Here is a 22,268-nt window from a genome sequence, read left to right as displayed (position 1 = left end):
TGTATTCTGTCTTGAAACACTAACAGATTGTTGTTGTGGTAACTCTCTAGACTTGTATTCTGGCGGTGTTCAGTTCGAGTCTTGGCCGTGACTTGAGGTTTCTCATAGCCTTCCTCAGTGCCCCTAGGCACCTTGAGTAGGCCACTGTTTCCTTACAGATACCTTCCAATTCATTCGTCATATGTTATGCAACCATTCGACACTTTACAGACCACGTAGTGAAACTGTCGCAAAATAAACTCGCCAGAATTCTATCCTGAAGATTGAGGCGTTGATACCAACCAGACTGCACGGCATCACAATCCACTAGCCGTAATCTGAATGTCTGCATCAGCATGGCATGCCTAGACATCTTGGGTTCCAGCTTTTATGGGGAATATTTAGAGCATGGTCGTCAGATGGCGGGCAGTTGGAATGATGGTCCCTGGGTTCAAAATGCCCCGTTGCTTTGACGATCACGCACTTTGCACTGTCCGTAAGTGGGTGTATGAGCGGCCTCCGTAGTCTAGGGGTAACGTTCCCACCTCATGACTCAAGGTACGCGGGTTCAAACCCGGCGGAGGTCGTGGAATTTTAAGGGCGGAAAAATTCAGGGAACAAGTCCTCCGGGAGGGACTTTAAGCCGTGGGTCCCGTGTCGTAGATTTACGGCACGTAAAAGATCCTCATGTCTCTAGGAGACCTCTGAGCAAAATTAGGCATCAAGTTTCCCGCCCAAGTAGTTTCCAATGCCTCTGGTAGATGGGGGAAATATCAGGTACCGAGGGCCGACCTCGGTGGCTGAACGTGGCTGATAGTACGCACCAGTACCGGTAGGGTATGGCGACAGTATAAATTAAAGGGGGACGCACAATGGACCAATAACTGGTCTTAAGTGCATGGGGAAACCCACCCCTCTAATAATAATAATAATATATTATTATTATTATTATTATTATTATTATTATTATTAAGTGAATGTATTGGACTTCGTTCTACGGCAGCGCAAATGGGTAATTTATAGTAATGCACAGTTGCAGATCTCACGAGCCTGACAAATGCTTAAGAATTACTCATTGTACGATAACAGTTTTTTTATTGCGAAGATGCTGTCACGTGGAAAAGTCGGTCGCTCCTCCGGTTAAATCTGGCCACCTCAAAACGCAAGTCTGCTTCAAGGCTACGCTGTCTAGAAACCACAGTGTGGTCATACACGTGTCTTGAGTGAGCTATCCGACTCGTCGGGTCCAAATGTCCCCCTCTCTGTATAAGGTATGAGGTTTTCATGATGATGAAGATTCATATTGTGGTTCCATATAGTTTTTTTAGGTAGCAACGTTTCGAAAGAGAATAGTACTTCCATCTTCATTGCGGATGCATAACATATTTGTCTGAAACGTTGTACTTTATCTGCAGGGAATGTATGTATGTTCCTCGGAAAAGTCGGTGCGCACGTACCGGACGATTTCAGGACCAAGAAGACCAGTATAGAAGACGAAGGTAACGTTTGTCCCTGTGGTTAAGTAATTAAGCACCACGCCGTGAAGAGGCATGGGGGAGTGGAGGTAGCTTATAGGTCCACGTGTTCATAATCCCGAAGTGAGATGGAGGTGGATGGTCAGCTTCACGCTCCGCTCGCATTACTCCCACAAAAATAACCCTCGGTACCCATTCAGTAGGAGGCTGGATGGGCCCTAGGGGCAGTCTGTACGTTCTGACGAAGAGAAAGATCTCTGATTCCTTGGACATGCGAACCGTTGCCCCTGAAGACCACAGTATGGGTCCTCAGTTTACGTTTTTCTGTTGGAGACTAAGTTTCACATCCGTACAAAACAAATAAAATTATAGTTCGACAGTTTTAATAAACGAAGATTCATGTGAACGTTTCCTAGCGCGCCAGTTCCATCTGCATACGAAGTGTGAGATTATTGCGACTGCGCAGTACGATGCCAGATATGGCTTTGGACATATTCGGAAAGCGCTCACCACGTGGCAGTAAACACATACTGAGACATGCATTGCTGTGCTGCATAGTAACAGGATTTGCGCCACCCATCTCCCACTCTGTTAGTGTTAAGGTGAGTTTTTAAATGCTGCTTTAATGGGGTCTGGTTCTTTTCTAACAAGGTGTAAGGCTGGTTGCCGGCTCCAAGTGTCTTGACTGATTGTGCTCGTAGTATCCGACTAAATGGATGTGCTGTGAGTCCGGACAGGTTCGTCGGGGATAGCAGGTACCCTGACTGAGGTGTTCCGTGGTTTTCCTCACTCACCACCAGGTAAATGCCGAGATGGTACCTCGATTAGTCCGCGACCACTTCCTTCCAAATCGTTTTCAATCCTACCATCAGACATTACATAGCTGCAGTATTGGATAGTTGCACTCCATGCAGCAGAATCCTGGTAACAGTCTCGTAGTATACAAACTCTCGGCCTGTATGGAACCCAAATGTTCCATATGTCGACAAGAACCCATCGAGCGAGCGAACTGACTTGTACTTTTGAGGTGTCCGTTTTGAATCTTGGCTAGGACATCGAGTATCATGAGGTTCATTTTTTGGGTTTCTTCAGCCCCTGTCCATGGGGCAACATCAGTTTACCCGGTAGGTCGACGCTATGAGTTCTGAGCTTTCCACAGCGTCGTTAAATAAATGTGTGAGCACACAAGCGGCCGCCATTTGTCCCTATCCTTGACTAGTTAAATCCAGTCCACACCCTCATACCACATTTCTAGAACCATTTTAATATTATCCTTCATTGTAAGTCTATGTGGAGTAAAACGGGTCCCTTGTTACCACAGCAAGACGTGTCGTCACGTTGGTCAGAAACTTGCTGGGGGGGGGGTGGAGGTAAATCTGCGCACATCCACTACACAAGATGCTTCGTGGTGTATGGTTAGGTTCACGCTCCGATCGCTTTAACCTCTTAACCAGGTGGCTGTGTGGACCCCACATGGTGATGCATACTGGAATCGACGACGAATGAATCTGTGAGAAGTGGGACAACCGGATACCCGGTGTGCTGTGGGGTGTTGAGGTGCGTTCTGCGGCGCCAGAATTCTTCAGCATTCCCTGGCAAGTGTCCTTAAGAAGCTACGCTACGGCAAGACAGCGGGACCCACTCTGAACTACTCAGTGTCGCTTTGTTGCGCACGCAAGGGAAACCAAAATGGCCGAGAACATTTCAAATAGTACAAATGGGTGCGGGGGGGGGGGGGGCAAACCAGACACCCCCCCAAAATAAAAGAAAAATCTCTCAGTTGCTAGGTTGCTTGCTGAACGACAGAGAAACCGGAGTTCTAATCTTTCTCCAAAGAGTCCAGATTGGCTGTGAGGCTCACCCATCCTCCTATACAGTGGGTACCAGGGTCTGCTTCCCTGGGGCCTGAGGCTGACCGCTCAATGCAGCGCCGAGGTTAAGAATGGTGCAGCAGGACCTCCACTTCCCCAGACGGCTTCAGGGCGTAGTGCTTTGTTAACTAAGCCCAGGGATAGCTCTACCTTTTTACTTGAGTTGAGATAAAACGCCACGCATTTTACACCATGGTACTGTTTTGCGACGTGGAGGAGGACGAGAAGGGCTGGGTATTCAGCACGTATGGGAGACGCGATAAATTCTCGCAGAATTATGACTGTATAACTTGAAAGGAAGATAACCATTTCCAACACCCGGGCATAGATGGGAGGATAATGTTAGAATGAATCTGAAAAAAAGGAGGGAAGGATGTGGACTGGATTAATCTGGCTCAGGACAGGGAGCAGTTGTGGACTCTTCTGAACGCAGTAGTAAACTTTCGGGTTCCATGAAATGTGGGGAATCTTTTGAACAACGAGTGACTGCTAGTTTCTTTAGAAGTACCACTCCATTGAGTCGGTTGGTTAGTTGCCTGTTTTCGCGACCAAGTTCAGGCAGTGCCTATGTCAGCCTGTACGAATCCTCTCTTGGTTTCACAGTTGGTCTCAGTGACGACTTCTTGCTCCTCACATACGGCGCTGTCTCCACCTGGCGCCGCGCTGCCACATTGTAATGTGTGTTCATATTGCGTTTTTCTGGGTTGTGACACTGTGCCCTGTGGTGGTGAGTACTGTCGTTTCGGGAGAACTTGCAGCCACCATATTGAGGGCAGAAATGAACTTGGAACCCTACGTCACCTCAAGTCTGACAGACCATGTTGTTCCTTAGGCTTGCTTATGTTCTTATATGCTTTACCGTTCAGAGAAACAGGTAATCGTTAATAAACGACAGAGCAGCGGAGCAACAGACAAAATTTATGATTTGAAATAATTATTATTGCTCTGTAGCCCTTTGTTGGGCCTTCGCCGCTTTCGTACGCAGTCGGTAGGACTCCATGAATGGGGGATCAGCCCATCGTAAGGCCTCCGCCTACACACAGAACAACAAAAAGAATAAACGCACACAGACATCCATGCCTGGAGTGGGATTCGAAACCACTATCCTAACGCTCGAGCGAGTGCCTTAGACCGCGTGGCCAGTGTGATTGGCGATTTGAAGTAATTAGTGGGGAGAAAGGTATAGGGGGTGTAGTAGACATAAACATAAACGGAATAGCAGCAGAACAGGCCGATGTGAGACAAACAACGCTGAACACTTGATGCATTTGCCAGCTACTGTGACCCTAAACGACCCGCTTTAACGTTCAAAATTTCTGAATTCTGCCCACACAGTGTATTTACTCGTATGTGTTCCATATGATTTTCACAATAAACAGCATTAACCGGCTGGACTCTGTAGCGGAGACGTAATGTGTTTCCTGTGAGGTACGAACTGAATTTATATATATACTGTATTCTGCCCAGACGGTGTATTTATGTGTTCCGTATGGTTCTCACAATAAACAGCATTAACCGGTTGTGCTTTGTAGCGGAGACGTAATGTGTTTCCTGTGAGTTACGGGCTGATTTTTTAAATATTCGTATTATTTGGATCCATTTCAGCTTTGAAGTTTGTAAGCATTTAGATGGGCTGTTTGCATGTAAAGTGTAGCGTCCCATCGACTGGTAAGCCCATATGAGCAGTCCGAGTAATGTGTCTCAGTGTCAGGCCGCAGCCTTTTTGCCCATCAACACAACACAGCGAGGGGAACTGCTGTGGTCATACGCTGACTAACCTGCTTAGGGACAAGGTCCGGCATTCCTTATGTAGAAATGCCAGTGCTGTGTCTCAAGTGTAAAGTCTTTAAGTAAACATTCCTCGTTTGTGTATAGAAGACTGTCTATTCTTCATGCATAAACAGGAAAACTGCCTTCACCGTAACTACGTCTGCACACCTCATAAAGAATGGTTCACAAAAACGTTTGCCGTTTTACCCTTCCGCCCGCCAGCACTGATTTATCGTGTGGAATAGAAACTGCGTGTTGCGTTATTCGTAGAGAGAATTTGAAAAAATACACCTAACACGTACACCAAGTCTGTCTGTCTTCCTTGCTTCGTAGTTTGTTATATAACGACGCCGAGAGCATTGAGGTTATATTGCGCCCATGATAGAATGATTACTGGATATGGAGGAGACGGTGGATTGAGAATTGTAAGGGGAAACCGAAGTACTCAGAGAAAACCTCTCCCCGTCACAAATCCCACGTTACCTGACATGGAATCGAACCCAGGCCGCCGCGATGAGACGTAATTACTGGATAGCCACTGAACTGATTTTCACGAAATTTGATATTGGAGTGTTCTATCAAACTTTGTTTCGATATGCCGATTTTGGTTAAAATCAGACGACAATAACGGACACTTCACATGAAGACCGCAGCATTCATAACTACGAGTACATTAAATCGAGTGTAGATATGAAAAGACGTGTAATAAATTTACTAGCTCTGGCGATTGATTGCATTACAGGTTTAATCGGCTTCAGCATGTTAGCCTCGTCGACCCAGACATGAACGCAATAAAGAAACAGAAACAAATAACTAAACCAAAAATGCAGGAATCTGTATTTTTTAAATAAATCAAAATCGAAAAAGAACGAAGTAAGCATGCCCGGAATTAAAAGGTATTTAAAACATATTTTTCCCTGAACATTCTAGGGCCTTCAGTAAAAACAGCCACAAAGTGTTTAAACTTAAGTTTATAAGCCCATTTCCTGGTTGCTTCCCCTGGAAGATTGCTTCCCCCACCCTTGGAAAAAATTCTAGCGGCTCCCAAGCTATTTTCCGTCTCATATCTTAAAGCCTTCCTTCTGGTCGGCGTGCTTTTGGGAGAGGGTAAAGCTTTGGGAAGTGAGGAACGCAAAGGGTTAGGAAGTAAACTTTGTTATGAGCAGAGGAAAGAAGTTGAGCATGGTCTTTATTGCGCACGATCGGAATTTTCTGAAACCCGAAGTTGATCTGAATAATATTCAGAAATTCAGTTCGTACCTCACAGGAAAAACATTACGTCTCAGGTACAAAGCCCAACCAGTTAATGTTGTTTAGGGAAATAATCGCTGTTTACTGTGAGGATCATCCGGAACACACAAATACACTTTGTGGGCAGAATACAGTATATATAAATTCAGTTCGTACTTCGCAGGAAACACATTACGTCTCCGCTGCAAAGCCCAACCGGTTAATGCTGTTTAAGAAAATAATCGCTGTTTATTGTGAGAACCATACGGAACACGTAAATACACTGTGTGGACAGAATGCAGTATATATATAATTCAGTCCGTACCTCACAGGAAACACATTACGTCTCCCCTACAAAGCCCAACCGGTTAATGATGTTTAGGGAAATAATCTCTATTTCTTGTGAGAATCATACGGAACACATAAATACACTGTGTGGGCAGAATGCAGTATATATAGAATTCAGTCCGTACCTCACAGGAAACACATTACGGCTCTGCTACAAAGCCCAACCGGTTAATGTTACAATTAATATGTTGTTGGACATTATCCATCATCTTGTCTATTCTTAAAAGCCGTCCTGTTGGACTGGATTCTGTGCCCGTCCTTAGGTAAAACCTACTCAATTGGGCCCAATAGACAGAGCTAGCCCCTCTCTCCGGACTACTATGCCAGTTTCAGAAGGGGTTCATAATCCAAGTACAACACAAACCAACTGTGAGAGCTAAGAAATAATGAAGCTACACACATATGAGGTCTTGCACCAGAGAAGTATCTTGAATGAAATCATACCTGGAGAGAAGCAATACTCCTTGTGGTACCAACACAGGAAACAAATAGTTACCCACTCAAACTACACTTGACGGCACTGTAGTCTCTTGACTTCTGCTGTGATGACAGGGGTCCAGATGGGAGCGATATCCACACTGGGTTGACTGATCGGCTGGTCTAGCAGAGACGTGTTGTTCTGGGAAATAATCGCTGTTTACTGTGAGAACCATACGAAACACACAAATACACTGCGTGGGCAGAATGCAGTATATATAAATTCAGTTCGTACCTCATAGGAAACACATTACTTCTCCACTACAAACACAACCGATTAATGCTGTTTAGGGAAATAATCGCTGTTTACCGTGAGAACCATACGGAACACAACAAATACACTGCGTAGGCAGAATGCATTCTCTCTTTTATGTTAAGGCAGTTGGTATATAATAGTTGCACTGTGCTTTAAGGGGTTATTAACGACATCTTGTGTACGTCACTTGGGAATGTCAAGATGGTCAAGATGATGTGTGCGACGCCCGACGCCCGACCAGACCTAGTCGTACCCTCCGCGTGACGCCAGTTGCTACAGTCATTATGAGTTATCGATGTCAGTACAACTGTGTTGCAAAGTCCTTCAGAATCCGCTAGTCGCTCAGCAGGCCGGAACATTCATTACCATGCGGACTGGCCTCTATCCCACACCCTGTTGAAGACAGATCTCAATACTGTTCCATTTACTCACTGGTCTTCCGAGTGGCCTCTTTTCGTCATACTTTCCCACCAAATGTTTGCGTCTGTCATTTTTCCCATGCATTCTTTATGCCCTTTACATCACTTGATATTTTTTTATAGAATGCTTTGGGTCAAATATCGCTCTCGGTTTCAGTGGCCAATTGTTATGTAACGTTTAGTGAAAACGTACAAGAGCGACAGAAATCGAAGCAAATAACACGAACACGGTGTTTAATGTCACGCTGCTGCCATCTGTTGGCGGCGCGCGGCAACTGTTGTATAGTGCACTGTGTTGAATCTTCTCGTGTCGTCTGTGGGCAATGAACCGGTGACTCGATTTCACACCACCTGTTCAGTCAAATGGGTATTAGTGCCGTAATTCGAGCGGTTCCAGCAGCGCCGAGTGGGAAAATTTTGTTGCATCGGGCGCCAAGCGACCTGCATGTTTAGAAATTGGGAACGATCTTTGGAGAAAGTGGTTATATGTGTGTATGTGTATGTGTGTGCCTGACCCTAATTTGAATATTGGAACGACGTGTTGCAGGCTGCATGTTCTCATGTACTCACACCTGCAGGAAATCGCTGAGGAATTTTAGCAATATGAAGTTGGTACAGTAAAAGGAATGGCCGCATATTTACGACGGCGCAGCAAATGATACGATTTCAAGGTTCCAGCCAATTCCAGTTACGCCCTTTGCGAGATATGTTCTGACTTAGCACACCTACGCGCCCTGCTGTACGTTTTGACTCGCTGGTCATTATCCTCTTTGTTCTTGTCTTGTTTCTTCTTACTTGTGTTTCCACAGCAACGCGTTTCAAGTGTTTTGTAGCCTATGCAGCAGATGTCACGCGTGTCAGAATTCAATTATTTAAATCCTACGTCCGGCACGGATTCGATTTGCTTACGAAAATTAACCCTGCACGTGCCACAGGTTGGACAGACACTGGTAATGCTCGTGTGGTAACTTTCTTGCCTGTAACAGATTGATTTAATTCTGATCAAGCACATTAGTGTAGCGGAAACAGTCTGGACTAGTAGACGGGAGGTGCACGGTTCGAATCACGGCGGGACTATCCTCCATCTTCTGTTGTGTGCAGTCTCTGCAGACGAATTCTGGGCTGCCTTTACAGCAGCCTCTGTCCAGAGCATTGTTCATGAATGCTATATTGGGAAGGAGTTTGAAGTAACCGGTCGTGACGTAATTGAGGCACTCCTTCAAATTTCCCAGAAGGACTGAGGAAGACCACGAAAATCCTCGAGATAGCCGTCATTCCAGCTGACATCGAACCGAGCACTTGCCGGATATAAGTTCGGAGCGTTACCGCTACACCGGCCTATTCTGTTTTTCTGCTTCGTGACCCGGTGTAGTCAAGAGTCAAGTCTGTTCCTCTGAAACATTCGTAACCGCCTACCAGACAGCACGATGGCATAACTCAGAACAGCACAGTAAGAATCTTCGTCATAGTGGTAACCTCTTGTGCACAGAGCTATATTACTGATTATGCTCGAGGCTGCCCCTGAAGGAGAGCAATTTGCAACATTTTTAGATGATAGGCTGATAATAGCCTGTAACACAGCGACGTTGCGGGACTGCGGCAAGTGAGCCTGGGCATTATGAAGCACTTTGCAGTGTTGTTTGTGATGGGTGGAGACGCAGAAGAATGGGGCAACGCCTTTTCCAAGTAATATTTTTGCTTATAAATTTGTATCTGTGGAACGAGACGCAACGGAGATCTGGACTCATGCGCAGTTCTCTGAAGCACCCGAAGAATACATCTGATAATCATGTACAGTTTAACTTTAAACGGTATAAAGAAGACCATACTGGTACATATTGTAGGTTTCCTGTTAACAGTGTGTCTGACACCAGCCTCCCAGGAAAACATCACTCAAACGTTTACGGCAAGTGCGACAGTGTTAACACCGCCTTACAAGTCTCTGGCTGGCAAGGAAAAAGTTTACTATTGACAACAGAGATTTATAGCTTACACACAACTGTATGGGTTCCTCACATAAGTGGCTGCATGTTAAGCATGGACGTACAAAATAAAACACATAAAACATTGGAACAAGCTTCATGAACTACACGTGTTTCCAGTTCAGCCAGTGTTTCAGTCTGAGGGGAACGAACGAAGTTCGCCATACTTTTAAATTTCTGTGGGATTTCATGTTCTGACTGATATATGAAGAGCACCGTTTGTGACGCCGTATAATCTGGTATAAGTTTACTGACATTTCAAGGACACGTACTGACTCCGTCTATAGGGTTTCGGAATGAGATTCGTTTGCTGCTTTCTCGGCTTACTGTTCGGCCCTGAAAATGGAAGCAGAATGTTCTTCTGAAACGTCGATATTGTACCAGACTGCACAGTGTCACGTTTCAGAAGATAGTAATCATCTTCAGTGGCATACAGACAACCACAAGTCACGTTCACCCGAACATATCCCCTTCTCCCCTCTGCTGTTCCCAGCGAATGACAGGAGCTCCCCACCTGTTCCCAGGGACACGCTGTACCGTCTGTCTTTGATGGAGCTGACGCAGTTGGAGAAGGCGCCATGGCTGGCGCCACCCGAGAAGGTGGAGCTGTGTCAGAACAAGGGTCAGGCCGAGACGAGTTGCCACAACTTCGTCAAGGTGCTCCTGGCAAGCGGCAAGAGGATCTTCACGTGTGGCACAAACGCCTTCTCGCCACAGTGCTCCTGGAGGAAGGTGAGTGAACCGCCGCGGTCCACGTAACAGGCCGTGACGTGGATACTCACATACGATGAGACCCAAAATCGCCATACCGGACATTAAGGTTGTCTGCTCTAGACATGCGCACTCTCACAGATGATGTAGACTTAGTTAGACCGCCGTGAAGTGTGTTAGAGACGAGAGGTAGTGTGAGAGAAGCGAACTGGTACCCTTGTGTGCAGTAACAGCTTTCGTACTGATCTGAATATCTGGCCTGAAGGGAAGAACGGAGACCTCAAAATGCGTTTTCCTTAGAGCGGCGGAGGGATACAGGGTGACGGATCGTAAACGCATATATAAGTAAAGTAAAGTAATTGTCACACACGTATCCGGTTTATGTCATCGGAAAATAAAACCCTGTAGTTTTTTTTTCCATGCCTGGCTTACGCGCATGCGCCACCACATTTCTGCCACCATGTTAGGAATCACTTGGATAGAGTGATGGCTGGGAGATAGATCGGCAGAAGTGGATCAATCACTTGGCCCCCTAGGTCGCCAGATTTAACCCCACTGAACTTTTCCTTGTGGAGTTTTGTGAAGAACATTGTTTACCAGGTTAAGATCAACGACCTGCAACACCTGAAAGCCCGCATAAGGGACGCTGTGGCTATGGTAACACCAAACATGCTGAATCGTCTGGATATTTGTCGTGCCACCAAGGGAGCCCACACTGAAATTTATTGAGAAAGTTATATACTCAGAAAAAAAAAACCGTTGATAGTTTTCCTTTATAGTGGTGTAAGCCATAAATGTGCATAATATAAGCTTTCTGAGATATAATTATTTTATTTTGGATTTTATTGTATTTTCATCCACACCATATGAAAATTTCGTGTCCTCGTGTTTTATGCCCGGAAATATTATTTCTTCCAGAATTATGGATTACAGTAAACCTTCGATAATCCAAATTAAGCTATAATCCGGATCAGCGAAGCAAAAGATAGCCCTAAAAGAAAGAACTTAGAAAACAAATAATGAATAATTTAATAATACAGACAATGCTGATGAAAATAAATACAAAATATCACTACATCCGTTCCTTCCTCTGACAGAAACTGAAATCCAGGATTTTCTTCACCCAGCTCACGCCAGACTTGGATATTTTCTTGCGTGGTTTCAGTCCCTCCAGCTGGCCTTAACAGAGTCTGAAAGTCCTCTTGCTCTTATATGTCATTTGTCTTTTAAAGTACGTACTCAACTGTGAATAGACTTTTTTATAATTCGATCCGGATTATCCGACATCCGGATTAAATGTAACTAGATTAGCGAGGGTTTACTGTAAGTGAGTTGTTTTGGTGACAGATCGAGAATGTCAACAACGTGCTAGAGTTGGTGCGAGGGGTTGCCCGCTGCCCCTACAGTCCCGAAGCCAACGTGACTGCACTGCTGACTCGCTCGGGACATTATTTCGTCGGAAGTCCCATGGATTTCTCCGGAGCTGACCCAGCTATATCCCGGAGTCTGACCGGAGTTTCCGGCTCCACTCTCCGGACGAAGCAGTTCGACAGCAAATGGCTTAACGAGCCCCAATTCGTCGGCTCTTTCGAGACTTCCGACTTTGTCTATTTCCTGTTCCGGGAGAGCGCCGTTGAGTATATCAACTGTGGTAAGGTAAGTCACGCGATGCTGGTACGGTAAGCACCCAGATCTGTGCAGGAGATATCACAGTAGTCTGTAAAATGTACGGGGGGTTAGCTATATTGTATGTAACTCCCCTGCCAGCAGCCGACGTTTCGAGCCGTGTCAGTATGCCACCGACACGCAGTTTCATCTTCTGAACACATCCTTGTATTAACCTCAAATGTAAACGCCGCGCCATAGCTTAAGCGGTTAGTCGCTGGCTTCCCACCGTGGCGGTCCGGGTTCGATCCCGGGTCTGGTCAAGTGGGATTTGTGGTGGACAAAGGGGCGCAGGGCGGGTTTTCTCCGAGTACTTCGGTTTCCCCTGCAAATTTTCATTCCACAAAATTCTCCAGTATCATAATCACCCGGAGCAGGTACAATAGGCCAATCAATGGCCGCCGTGCCGAGTGGACCCAGCTGGACTCCAACCCCACACGTACAGTGGTCACTATATATACGTAATCTCTACGTTAAAGTTAATAAATCTGGGAGTTTTTCTTACAGACGTGTTGCATATGATTCTCGCAGTAAACAAATGCACACGTTTCTTCTAGCAGAACTTTTATTTATAGCAATAAAGGAAGGGGCAATGACGTTGACCGGCCAAAAGAAACGTAGTTGGGAATACAATTCTTAATAATGCTTCAGCAGAGCTCTGTAATTGCTGTTGGTGATTCAAAACAGTTTCACTTTCAGCATTCACCCCAACAATTTCCCCTTGAGGGTGAGCAAGATGCACTATGTGCGTTGGTGTTGGATTTACAGATTTGGAACTGAATTAACAGAAGGATGCACCAGACTGCGTAAAAGAGGACGCTTCACAACTTGTACTCTTCCCCAGTTATTATTATGGTCATCAAATCAAGGGCAGTGGGATGTGCAGGGCATGTAGCATGCGTGGCAATACTAAGAAATTCGTACAACAGCTTAGCCAGAAGACCTGAAAGGTAAATACCACCCGCGAGATCTAGATGTTGATGAGAGGATAATATTAAAATTGACATTAAGGAAACAGGCTGTGAGGTTATAGGCTGGATTGACTCAGGATATGGTTCGATTGCGGAACCCATAGAAGACGGAAATTGCTTGAGCAGCTAAGCGACTATTAGCTTGTTAAGGATGACCCTATTCCATGGACTTCATTAAACACATAGTTCAAGGGCCAGTGACCAGAGAGAAGGCTGTTAATTAAGGACAGAAGGGCGAGCAATTGGGCACTGGTGGGGGGGGGTTCTGTCATTGTCTAAGATCATAATGAGAATCATTGGGGCCACGTGTGCGTCAGGTATGCAAATTAAGAGCAGAAACACAAGGCATACGCCTACATGATTATGTTATATGACATGCATAGCTGGCAGAGAAATTGCCGCATCAGCAAGGTGAAGTCTGGCACTGCTGGTCCCGCACATTCCAGTACCTACATCGGGACTTGCAGACCATATGTTGGTGGAACATGTAGCATAGCTGTAGTGCATTCAAAATTCAGTTCCTCAGGGGATAACTTGCCCCTGGACTATGTCCCAAGCCAGATGAATCACTCTTGCATGTGTTCTGCATGCATGCTGCTTCTTTGTTCTTGATTGCCTGAAGGATATCTGGTGCAGAGTACAAATTATGAAGATCGTCACTATACTGTTTCTATCCCCAAGCTCCAAACATTCCACTCACCACCCTGTTCCCATCACCCTCAGTCTACTTATATACATGATCTGAGGCCATCACTTGGTGAAGATTCATATTGTGGTCTCCTGGCTTATAACACTGTCTAGTTTTGTAGTTTTCCACCAGTGTTTCAAAGGCAGTTCTGCAGTAGCACTGGTGTCCGTCTACCAGACTACATTCTAATGTAACCCAGAAGACTACATCAGGAATTCTCATTTGATGTTCCCCTGTTGCAGTGAGGGAATGAGTTTACTTCATACAAAACAGTTGGTCAAATTGTACAAGGGAGAGTCAGTAAATAAGTCACAAATGGATGTATCAGGTTTTCTCTGGTAACACTAGGTAGCAATGCAGTCCAGCTTCAGGACAGTCTATGTAGCAGACATGCATGTGCATGTTCAGAGGCTGGTTGAGTGCACTACCCAAGAACAGCGTTCTGTTGTGCCATTTTTTGTAGGTAAAAGGATATTCATAAAGAAATGTTTCCTGTTTATGATGGGAAGTGTTTGTTGTGTCAAGTGGTTCGCAAGTGGGTTGAGAAATGGGGTAGACTTTTGGCTGATGACAAAGAGGCTGAAATGGAGGTGCGGAAATGGCTAAAACGGCAGTTAAAAGACTTCTATGCTGTGGGTTTTGACTCACTGGTAATGCAGTGGGATAACTCTATCAGTGTTGGTGGAGGATATTTCAAGAAATAAATGTTTTTTCCAGGTTCCAATATTACATAGTTTACATTTTATATCCATATGTGACCGATTTACTGACTCTCCCTTGTAGTCATGTGTGATCTGGAGATGAAAGGTACAGGCCTGAATAGCAACATAGCTACCAGTTCTGACTGAGATACTGTATGTGGAATGGAGTTGGGAACATGTGATGTTACAGATCATATACTCCCGCATTGCTCGCATTTGTAAGAATGACAGTGGTGGACAGCTGATGTTGAGGGACAATTGGACCACTTTTGTGAAGGCACGCCTCAACTGTTCTATCCCAGGGGAGTATCCATTCTACTTTGATGAGATACAGGGAATGGCATATGTGGAGTCAGAGGATATGGTGTATGCCACATTCACTACACCCAGGTGAGCAAACCTAACCACAGCCATTTTTGTTTCTGTTTTGTCTGTAGCAAATGGAATATGGTCGGGATTGATGAGTGACATTTACGTATGTTTTCTATGTTTGTAGTAGAATGTTACAAATGAACGGTAAATTAACTTCGGCTTCTAGTATACTCGTATTAGGCTTAAGGTTTTGACAGCAGTGACAAAATTATGGTCATATTGAATGTGACATCATGTAGTTTCATCAGAACACATCAGCTTACTCCCATTTTCAGATGGCAGGTTTCTGTGACATGTTGGTACCTGTGTACCAAACTACATGATGCCACATTCAGGAAATCTAAAATTTTAAGAGCCATTGCTCTGAGAATCCAGAAGCTGTTAGATTGTGTCTTAGGTTTAGAGTCTGGCCTGGGTTTGATTCTCAGTATGGTAAAAGTTTTTTCTCTTCCCCCCAGCATCCAGACCAGTCTTTGGCCCACGCAGCCTTCTATCCAATGGGTAATGGGGGTGCTTTCCCCAGAGGTAAAGTGGCCAGGGTTTGAATCTGTCCACTCACTTCCATCTAGTGCTGAGGTCAAGAACGGTGACACTATAACTAGATGTGCCCATATGTTTTCATGGCATAGTGCTTAATTACTTAAGCACAGAGATAACCTGACCTTTACCTTTAAGGTTTGAAGTCTTTCAGCTACTTCTGATATTCAAGTCAAAATATAAAGACAGTCATAGCCTTTTTTATTTTTGCTTGTGACAGTAAGGCAATTCTGATACCTGTGTTAGACATGTTAGACACTGTGAAACAGAAAATAACCAACTGTGGTAACTCTCTAAACAAGCACTACAGCTGCTGGGTCACCACTAGGCTGATGTTAATTCTGCAACTTGGTCCTTCAAACAGTTTTGGTGTAGAAGAGTTAAAACTTCTGTTTCAGAATTCAGTGTCGTGTAACTGACTTCTTGAAACAAACCTATTTTTGACAAACTGATAGTCTCTTAGCCAGTCAAGAAATTTCCCACATTTTATACTGAACAAGGAGAATTATCCATTTTTCACCCAGGACGTGTTTGCTTTCCATGCCAGCATCACAGTTTATATGTAGGGTAGTCAAGAAGTTCCCGGAATTCCCCCGCAGATGGAGAACAAGCGATAAGATAGTGCACACACTGTTGTGGTGGGAAGCTCAGCATGTATGCTCGCAGGCACAACATGTCTGGGCAGGTTTCAGTGTGCAGTGTCGTTACTGTTCCGTTTGAATTAGATGTGAGTGTTGGCCATTGAGTGCAATGTCACAGTTCGAACAGTGTGCGAACATCAAATTCATGTGCAAATTGGGAAAATCTGCTTCAGAGATGCTATTGACCCGTCAGCAAGTTTATGGTGATACTGCACTAAAGAAATCCACAGTTTAAGAATGGGCAGGAGACGTTAGAGGATGACCAGCTCAGCCGGAGACCTTCGACATCCGGAACCGAAGAAATGATTGGAAAAGTGACAACTGATTTGATGTAATCGAAGAATGATCATCGTGGAGTTGGAGCAAGAAGTTGGTACTGTACTGTTTTGCAGAGGTTGTGTGGTGCGGTTCAGAGGAAGCGGCACGACAAGTGGCAGGGACAGTGGTTTCTGCATCACGATAATGCACTGAGCCACACATCGCTTGTTGTGCAGCAATTCCTTGCCGAGGAAAACATCCCTGTCATCACTCAACCACTGTACTCTCCGGATCTCGCTCCGAGTGTCTTTTGGCTGTTCCCTACTCTGAAAATGGGCCTCAAGGGGACATGTTTCGCAACCATGGAGGACATGAAATCAAATGCGATGGCTGAGCTCCGGAAGATTCCAAAAGAAGCCTTCCATCGCTGCTTCCAACAATGGCAGGATTGATGGAGCAAGTGTGTGTGCCTGCGCAAGGGTCCTACCATTGGAGTGCTATACCACCATTTCGGGAACTTTTTGACTGACCCTTGTAGTGGCTAAAACTGTAAAGCAGGAACAGCAGTCATATTAATAAATTGTAGTTTACTCATATGGTTGAAAGAAGATAAGGACTGATGTTTCAGATCTCATGCAAAAACCCTGCCCAAACACTTGGACATTGCAGTAACAACCATGGCTACCGTACATATTCGCAACAGTGCAGAGTAAATTTTGTGGTATCATTGGGTGTTCCCTGTTAGGTTTGTAGCAGGAAACGGGAAATATACAAACACAATAGAAAAGTTACTTTTATGTATGTACTAGATGATGGTTCATTACTGTGTTACCAAGAATCCACTATTGTACCCTTTCCTGAGCCACTTCAATCGAACCCATACCCAGATACCTTGTTTCTTGAATATTGTCTTCCTCTCTAAGTTTCATGTAAGATTTATGTTATTTCTAAATTTAACTCTTGTTCCCATAGCAACAGCATCCCAGGATCAGCTATCTGTGCCTTCAACATGTCCTCCATAGATGCTGCCTTCTCTGGACCATTCAAACATCAGGAACACCCTGGTTCTGCATGGGAACGCCACGTTTCACCACACAAGCATCACTTTGAATGCCAGTCAACTTCACCCCAGAGCCATTCCCACCAACTACTGGACTCGAACCGGTACCAACTGATGGACAGTGCGGTCCAACCGGCCACGCTTCAGCCTTTGTATACAGGACGTTTGGAGACACTGACCCATGTTGCTGTCCATGTATTGCCCACAAAACTGCACCGTGCTCTCCACGTGATTTATGTGGCTACAGCTGATGGCCTGATTAAGAAAATATCAGTGTTGCCGAGAACACAGGAGACGTGTGTTGTGGAGATTTGGAAACCATTTCCAGGAGACAGTCCCGTTGCTATCAAAACTCTTCACTACCTCAGAGAGACGGTGAGTGACAATCAAACATGTATTTGAGATCTGAGGTTATTATAGTGGTGAATATTAATGATTTTCTGGGTTGTGATACCATGTTATTTGGTAAACACGTACCACATGACATGGTGTTACATCCCTGAAGACTTGTAATTGAAAAGTTTATTGTCAGCTGAGGGCACATTATTGACATAAAGCTAAGAACAAACTGTGACCAAATTTTCAGGACTCTGTGTACATTGGCACAGAGGACAGTGTGATGCGTGTACCAGCGCAGCACTGTGGCAGGTTACACAGCAGAGTGGCATGTCAGAATGCCATGGATCCATACTGCGGATGGAATGAACTGAAAGAGCAGTGCACGCCAGCACCAAACCATGACCCTCTGTCAAACTACTGGAAGCAGAGTGTTACGCAGTGTCCTGTACTTACAGACCCTGGTGAGTGCTTCTCCTTCTGACAGGAAGCCAGATCCCTCTGTGCTCGTCATGCTGTGTACAGAAATATCATCAGACAGTGTGTTGCACTTGTAATCATGATTTGAACTCAGAAATATTTGAGAGATGCTCTATGAGAAAGCCCAGAAGAGTAGGTTTCCTCTCATATCCTGTTCATCTGAAGACTAACTTGCAAACATTCTCTGAAACACAATGGTTTTAAAAAAATGTGTAGAATGCACAAAGTAGGTAGTAATGATTCTAAGCTAGACCATTCAGACTTCGAAAATGAAATTTTATTGTCATGTATGTTGCAGTGGATGGTGGGTGGAGTAGCTGGTCAAGTTGGTTCCCTTGTTCTCACCAAACTGACCCAGAATCAGGGCCCGGAGAAGATCAGTGCCGCTGCAGGTCGAGACAGTGTAATAACCCACCACCCCAAAATGGCGGCGCACCTTGTGTTGGAATTGCAGTAGCTGTTACCAACTGCACAGTACATGGGGGATGGACAGCCTGGTCCAGCTGGTCTGCCTGTTCCCAGAGTTGCGGTTTAGCTGTGAAGACGCAGCGACGGACATGTGGCAATCCCGCACCAGCACATGGTGGAAGAGTATGTGTTGGGCAAGACCGCAATGAAATCTACTGCACTTCAAACCCACCATGCCCAGGTGAATGCCAAAGAAGAACGTCTCCTATTTTCTCCCACATCAGTGTGTAGCAAGCAGACAGCCTTATTACTTCCTCTGATACCCTAACATTAACTTTCATCTAACATATATCAACATTTAACTACCATGATTTATTTCGCCGTCTTCTTTGCGTACACTTATCTACCTCACTCCTCTCTCTCGCACTACATGTTTCGGCACAAAAGTGCCATCTTCAGGTGCTTACTCGATTAACGTTAAACTAGTTCACTGCACGCCTTGTCGCCTTCATATTAAAATAATTAAAATATACATTTATCATATATATTGATAAATATATATTTTAATTATTTTAATATGAAGACGACAAGACGTGCAGTGAACTAGTTTAACGTTAATCGAGTAAGCACCTGAAGATGGCACTTTTGTGCCGAAACATGTAGTGCGAGAGAGAGGAGTGAGGTATATAAGTGTATGCACTAGAAGACGGTGAAATAAATCATGGACTTAAATCAGTGCAACAGGACGCTAAAATATAACAACATTTAACTATTTTGAGTTTTTGAATGTGATTCAAATCTTCATCCTCAGTCTCTTTTTTAATTACATGAGTAAATTTGTAAGGTCTTAATTTCAGCAGTATGCCTTATTTAAAGTTTTAGCTACTGTATACTGCAGTATTGGCAAGGGGAGTGTCCATATCCCGGTTGAAGGACAGTACTTCTGCTTGTCTAGAATGATTGTGGAGGCCAGCATTTAAGTGTAAATATTCAAATAGTGTTTCACAAACTGGAACATCAATGGGACTGGTTACCATATTTCATTAAATTAAGACAGTTTTTGTAGATGCCTCAAATAGTAATGTGTGAAGTGTACAGTGGATATCAGAAAACACTGACTCATATTTTTCCTCTTGAATATCATACAGAATTCTTTCTCATTATACTCAGCATTATCACATGTCTGGGTTTATTTTAAAAGACAACCAGTAATTGTTGGGACTAGCTCATCACAATGGACCCTTCGGGTTGGGTATCCCATCTTGTCACTAGATTCAAGCAGAACTAGTTTCTGAAATGAGTTGTCTGTGTAAACATAACTATGTTGCATGCTCACCAGAAGCATTGGGAAATGAGGGGTATTTTTGTTTAATGTTTCAGCAATGACTCTACCTCCACGTGATGGTCAATGGGGGTCATGGGGCCCATGGGACGAGTGTTCAGCTCAATGCGGGGGAGGATACAGAATACGCAGGAGGAGATGTGACAACCCTGCTCCACAGGATGGAGGCCAAGACTGCCAGGGTTGCCATTTGGACTATGAACAGTGCAACACACATGCTTGTTCCGACACTAAGCGTTTGTCATCATGGACGCCCTGGTTGACAGCCAACGTGACAGCCTCAGCTGCTGGACGCACAGAGAAACGGTTCCGATTCTCCTGCAGGGCCCCTGTGGCTGACCCTGCCCTCATTAAACTGGGTCAAGCCAAGGAGGAGGAGAGGTTCTGTCATAATGACGGAACCTGTCTCCGTACAGGTGAGCATACTCATCTGCACATTTTAATTGTAACTTCTTATTGAAAGGAGTCCACCACTGGTGCTATCTGTGGATGAGAAACTGAAAGTCCCTCCCTCACACTGTGACCAGCCAAGTGCTGGGTCAGAGATGAAGGCTTCAAGTTAAAGACTGAGGATATGATAATGTGCTGACTGGCTGAGCTGTCAAACACCTCAGGGTGCAGTAATAGGTGGGTATGGAGCAGCGGTGGAATTATGATTATCAGAGTAAATGAAAGAAATTCAGAGGGTGGAAGAACCTTTTCCATTGCCAGTGACCACTGTGAATCTCACCTAAAGTCATAGACACATCCTACTCAGTGCTACATCCCAGGAGAGTGCTCACACTTCATGATCACCACTGTGAGGAGAACCACAAAGCCAACATAAGTTAGTTTGATATTAACTAGGGTAGGTTACAATTGTACATATATGTCCTTTGGCACTTCTTAGTTCTAAAGTAGAAGGAAATTAGTAAAACTCAGCATGGAGAGGGTTACAATTCCAAGTAGAGCATAGAACTGTCAGTAAGCTATGTTTTCTGATGATCTGTACAGAATTTATTGGTATATTTTCGCCTGATACAAATTGTGGTTTTGTGTCCAGGTCGAGGGGAGGCGGATGATATTTGGTCCGAGTGGTCTAACTGGTCAGCGTGTTCTGTAGAGTGTGGCGGAGGTCACCAGTATCGGACACGGACTTGTGAGGGAAGAGCCGAGGAGTGTGAAGGCCCATCACATATGTCTCGTAATTGCAACACACAGAAATGCAGAGGTTTGTACCATGTTTTGTGAATATTTATGCCTGACAGTATTGTTGAATAGAGTTATTCTCTTAATGCTTTGCCTCAGGACATTCTTGAGAAGTGTCCAAGAGTGGTTATAGAGTGATATGTAGCAGGTTTTCATTTTCTGGATGTCTTTTAGTGCAGATCCCCAGTACAAAATTTTAATCAGAACCCATTGAGTAGTTTCAAAGAAAAGGTTTGCAGACTGATAGACATGACCTCCCCTCTTTGAGTCAGTTTTGTACAGTTTATGCAGACAACATATTACATTAGTCAGTTGTTCCAATTATCTTATCATACCTCGAGTTCTATAACTTGCTGGCTCCAGCAGTGAGGTGCTGGGAAATTTGTGTTGAAGAAAGGACTGGAGCTGATGTCCATTGCATTCTCAGAGTTATGATACCATTAATTGAATCACTCACTCCATCAGCATCTAATGAGTTTTGCCAGTTTCATAATTCTAATGTGCTTAGTAGCTGTTGGAGCACAGTTAATCCTTCAAAGCATAGTGATAACCATATTTACCACTTGTTTTAGCAGTAGGAATCTCTGTATTTTCTCCACACATTATGTTTGTAAGATCTGTACAATTCTCAGCATATTCACAATTATTTTCCTAAATAGAAGTATCCAGCTGGTCTTTGTAATGGAGATGCAGTATGTATTCTGTGAAGTGGGAAGTACACTTTAAAATAATATGTAGAAGTGCGTCAGGCTTCAAAGTTTCATGTAGTAACACAACTGTGTTTGCAGGGGAATGGGGCTGTTGGACAGACTGGTCAGGGTGCTCAGTGACATGTGGTCAGGGTGTGCGGAGACGGACTCGTCACTGCCTTAGTGCCAGTAATCATGGCAGTATGAGTTCAGGGTGTGAAGGACCAGCTGAAGGGGAGGAGCCCTGTGAAATGATCAGCTGTGAATGTAAGTAGTTATCATTATTTTAAATTTGGTGTACAGCAGTGGTTCTCAAACTGTGGGGCGTGACCCCCAGGGGGGGGCGCAGCATACTTTCCTACAAATAAAAATTAAAACTGCCCTATATCAATTAGAAAAAGTAACAAAAAATAA

The 22,268-nt window shown here is 44.5% G+C and overlaps 1 protein-coding gene across 1 annotated transcript in view; it reads left to right on the top strand.

The window, feature by feature from the left end:
• Window positions 1-22,268, top strand: part of LOC111870944 (semaphorin-5B) — a 109,971-nt gene that overhangs the window by 67,620 nt on the left and 20,083 nt on the right. Inside the window, exons 4-12 of the mRNA XM_023863612.2 lie at window positions 10,332-10,539; window positions 11,866-12,174; window positions 14,734-14,933; window positions 17,324-17,786; window positions 17,998-18,211; window positions 18,526-18,876; window positions 20,016-20,393; window positions 21,020-21,187; window positions 21,954-22,121. Of these exons, the coding sequence (XP_023719380.1) occupies window positions 10,332-10,539; window positions 11,866-12,174; window positions 14,734-14,933; window positions 17,324-17,786; window positions 17,998-18,211; window positions 18,526-18,876; window positions 20,016-20,393; window positions 21,020-21,187; window positions 21,954-22,121 (2,459 nt within the window). The remainder of the gene's footprint in view (window positions 1-10,331; window positions 10,540-11,865; window positions 12,175-14,733; window positions 14,934-17,323; window positions 17,787-17,997; window positions 18,212-18,525; window positions 18,877-20,015; window positions 20,394-21,019; window positions 21,188-21,953; window positions 22,122-22,268) is intronic.

Source organism: Cryptotermes secundus, unplaced genomic scaffold (assembly GCF_002891405.2).
Source record: "Cryptotermes secundus unplaced genomic scaffold, Csec_1.0 scaffold101, whole genome shotgun sequence".
In the NCBI taxonomy this organism is placed as follows: domain Eukaryota; kingdom Metazoa; phylum Arthropoda; class Insecta; order Blattodea; family Kalotermitidae; genus Cryptotermes; species Cryptotermes secundus.
This window is presented reverse-complemented; position numbering and strand designations above follow the sequence as displayed.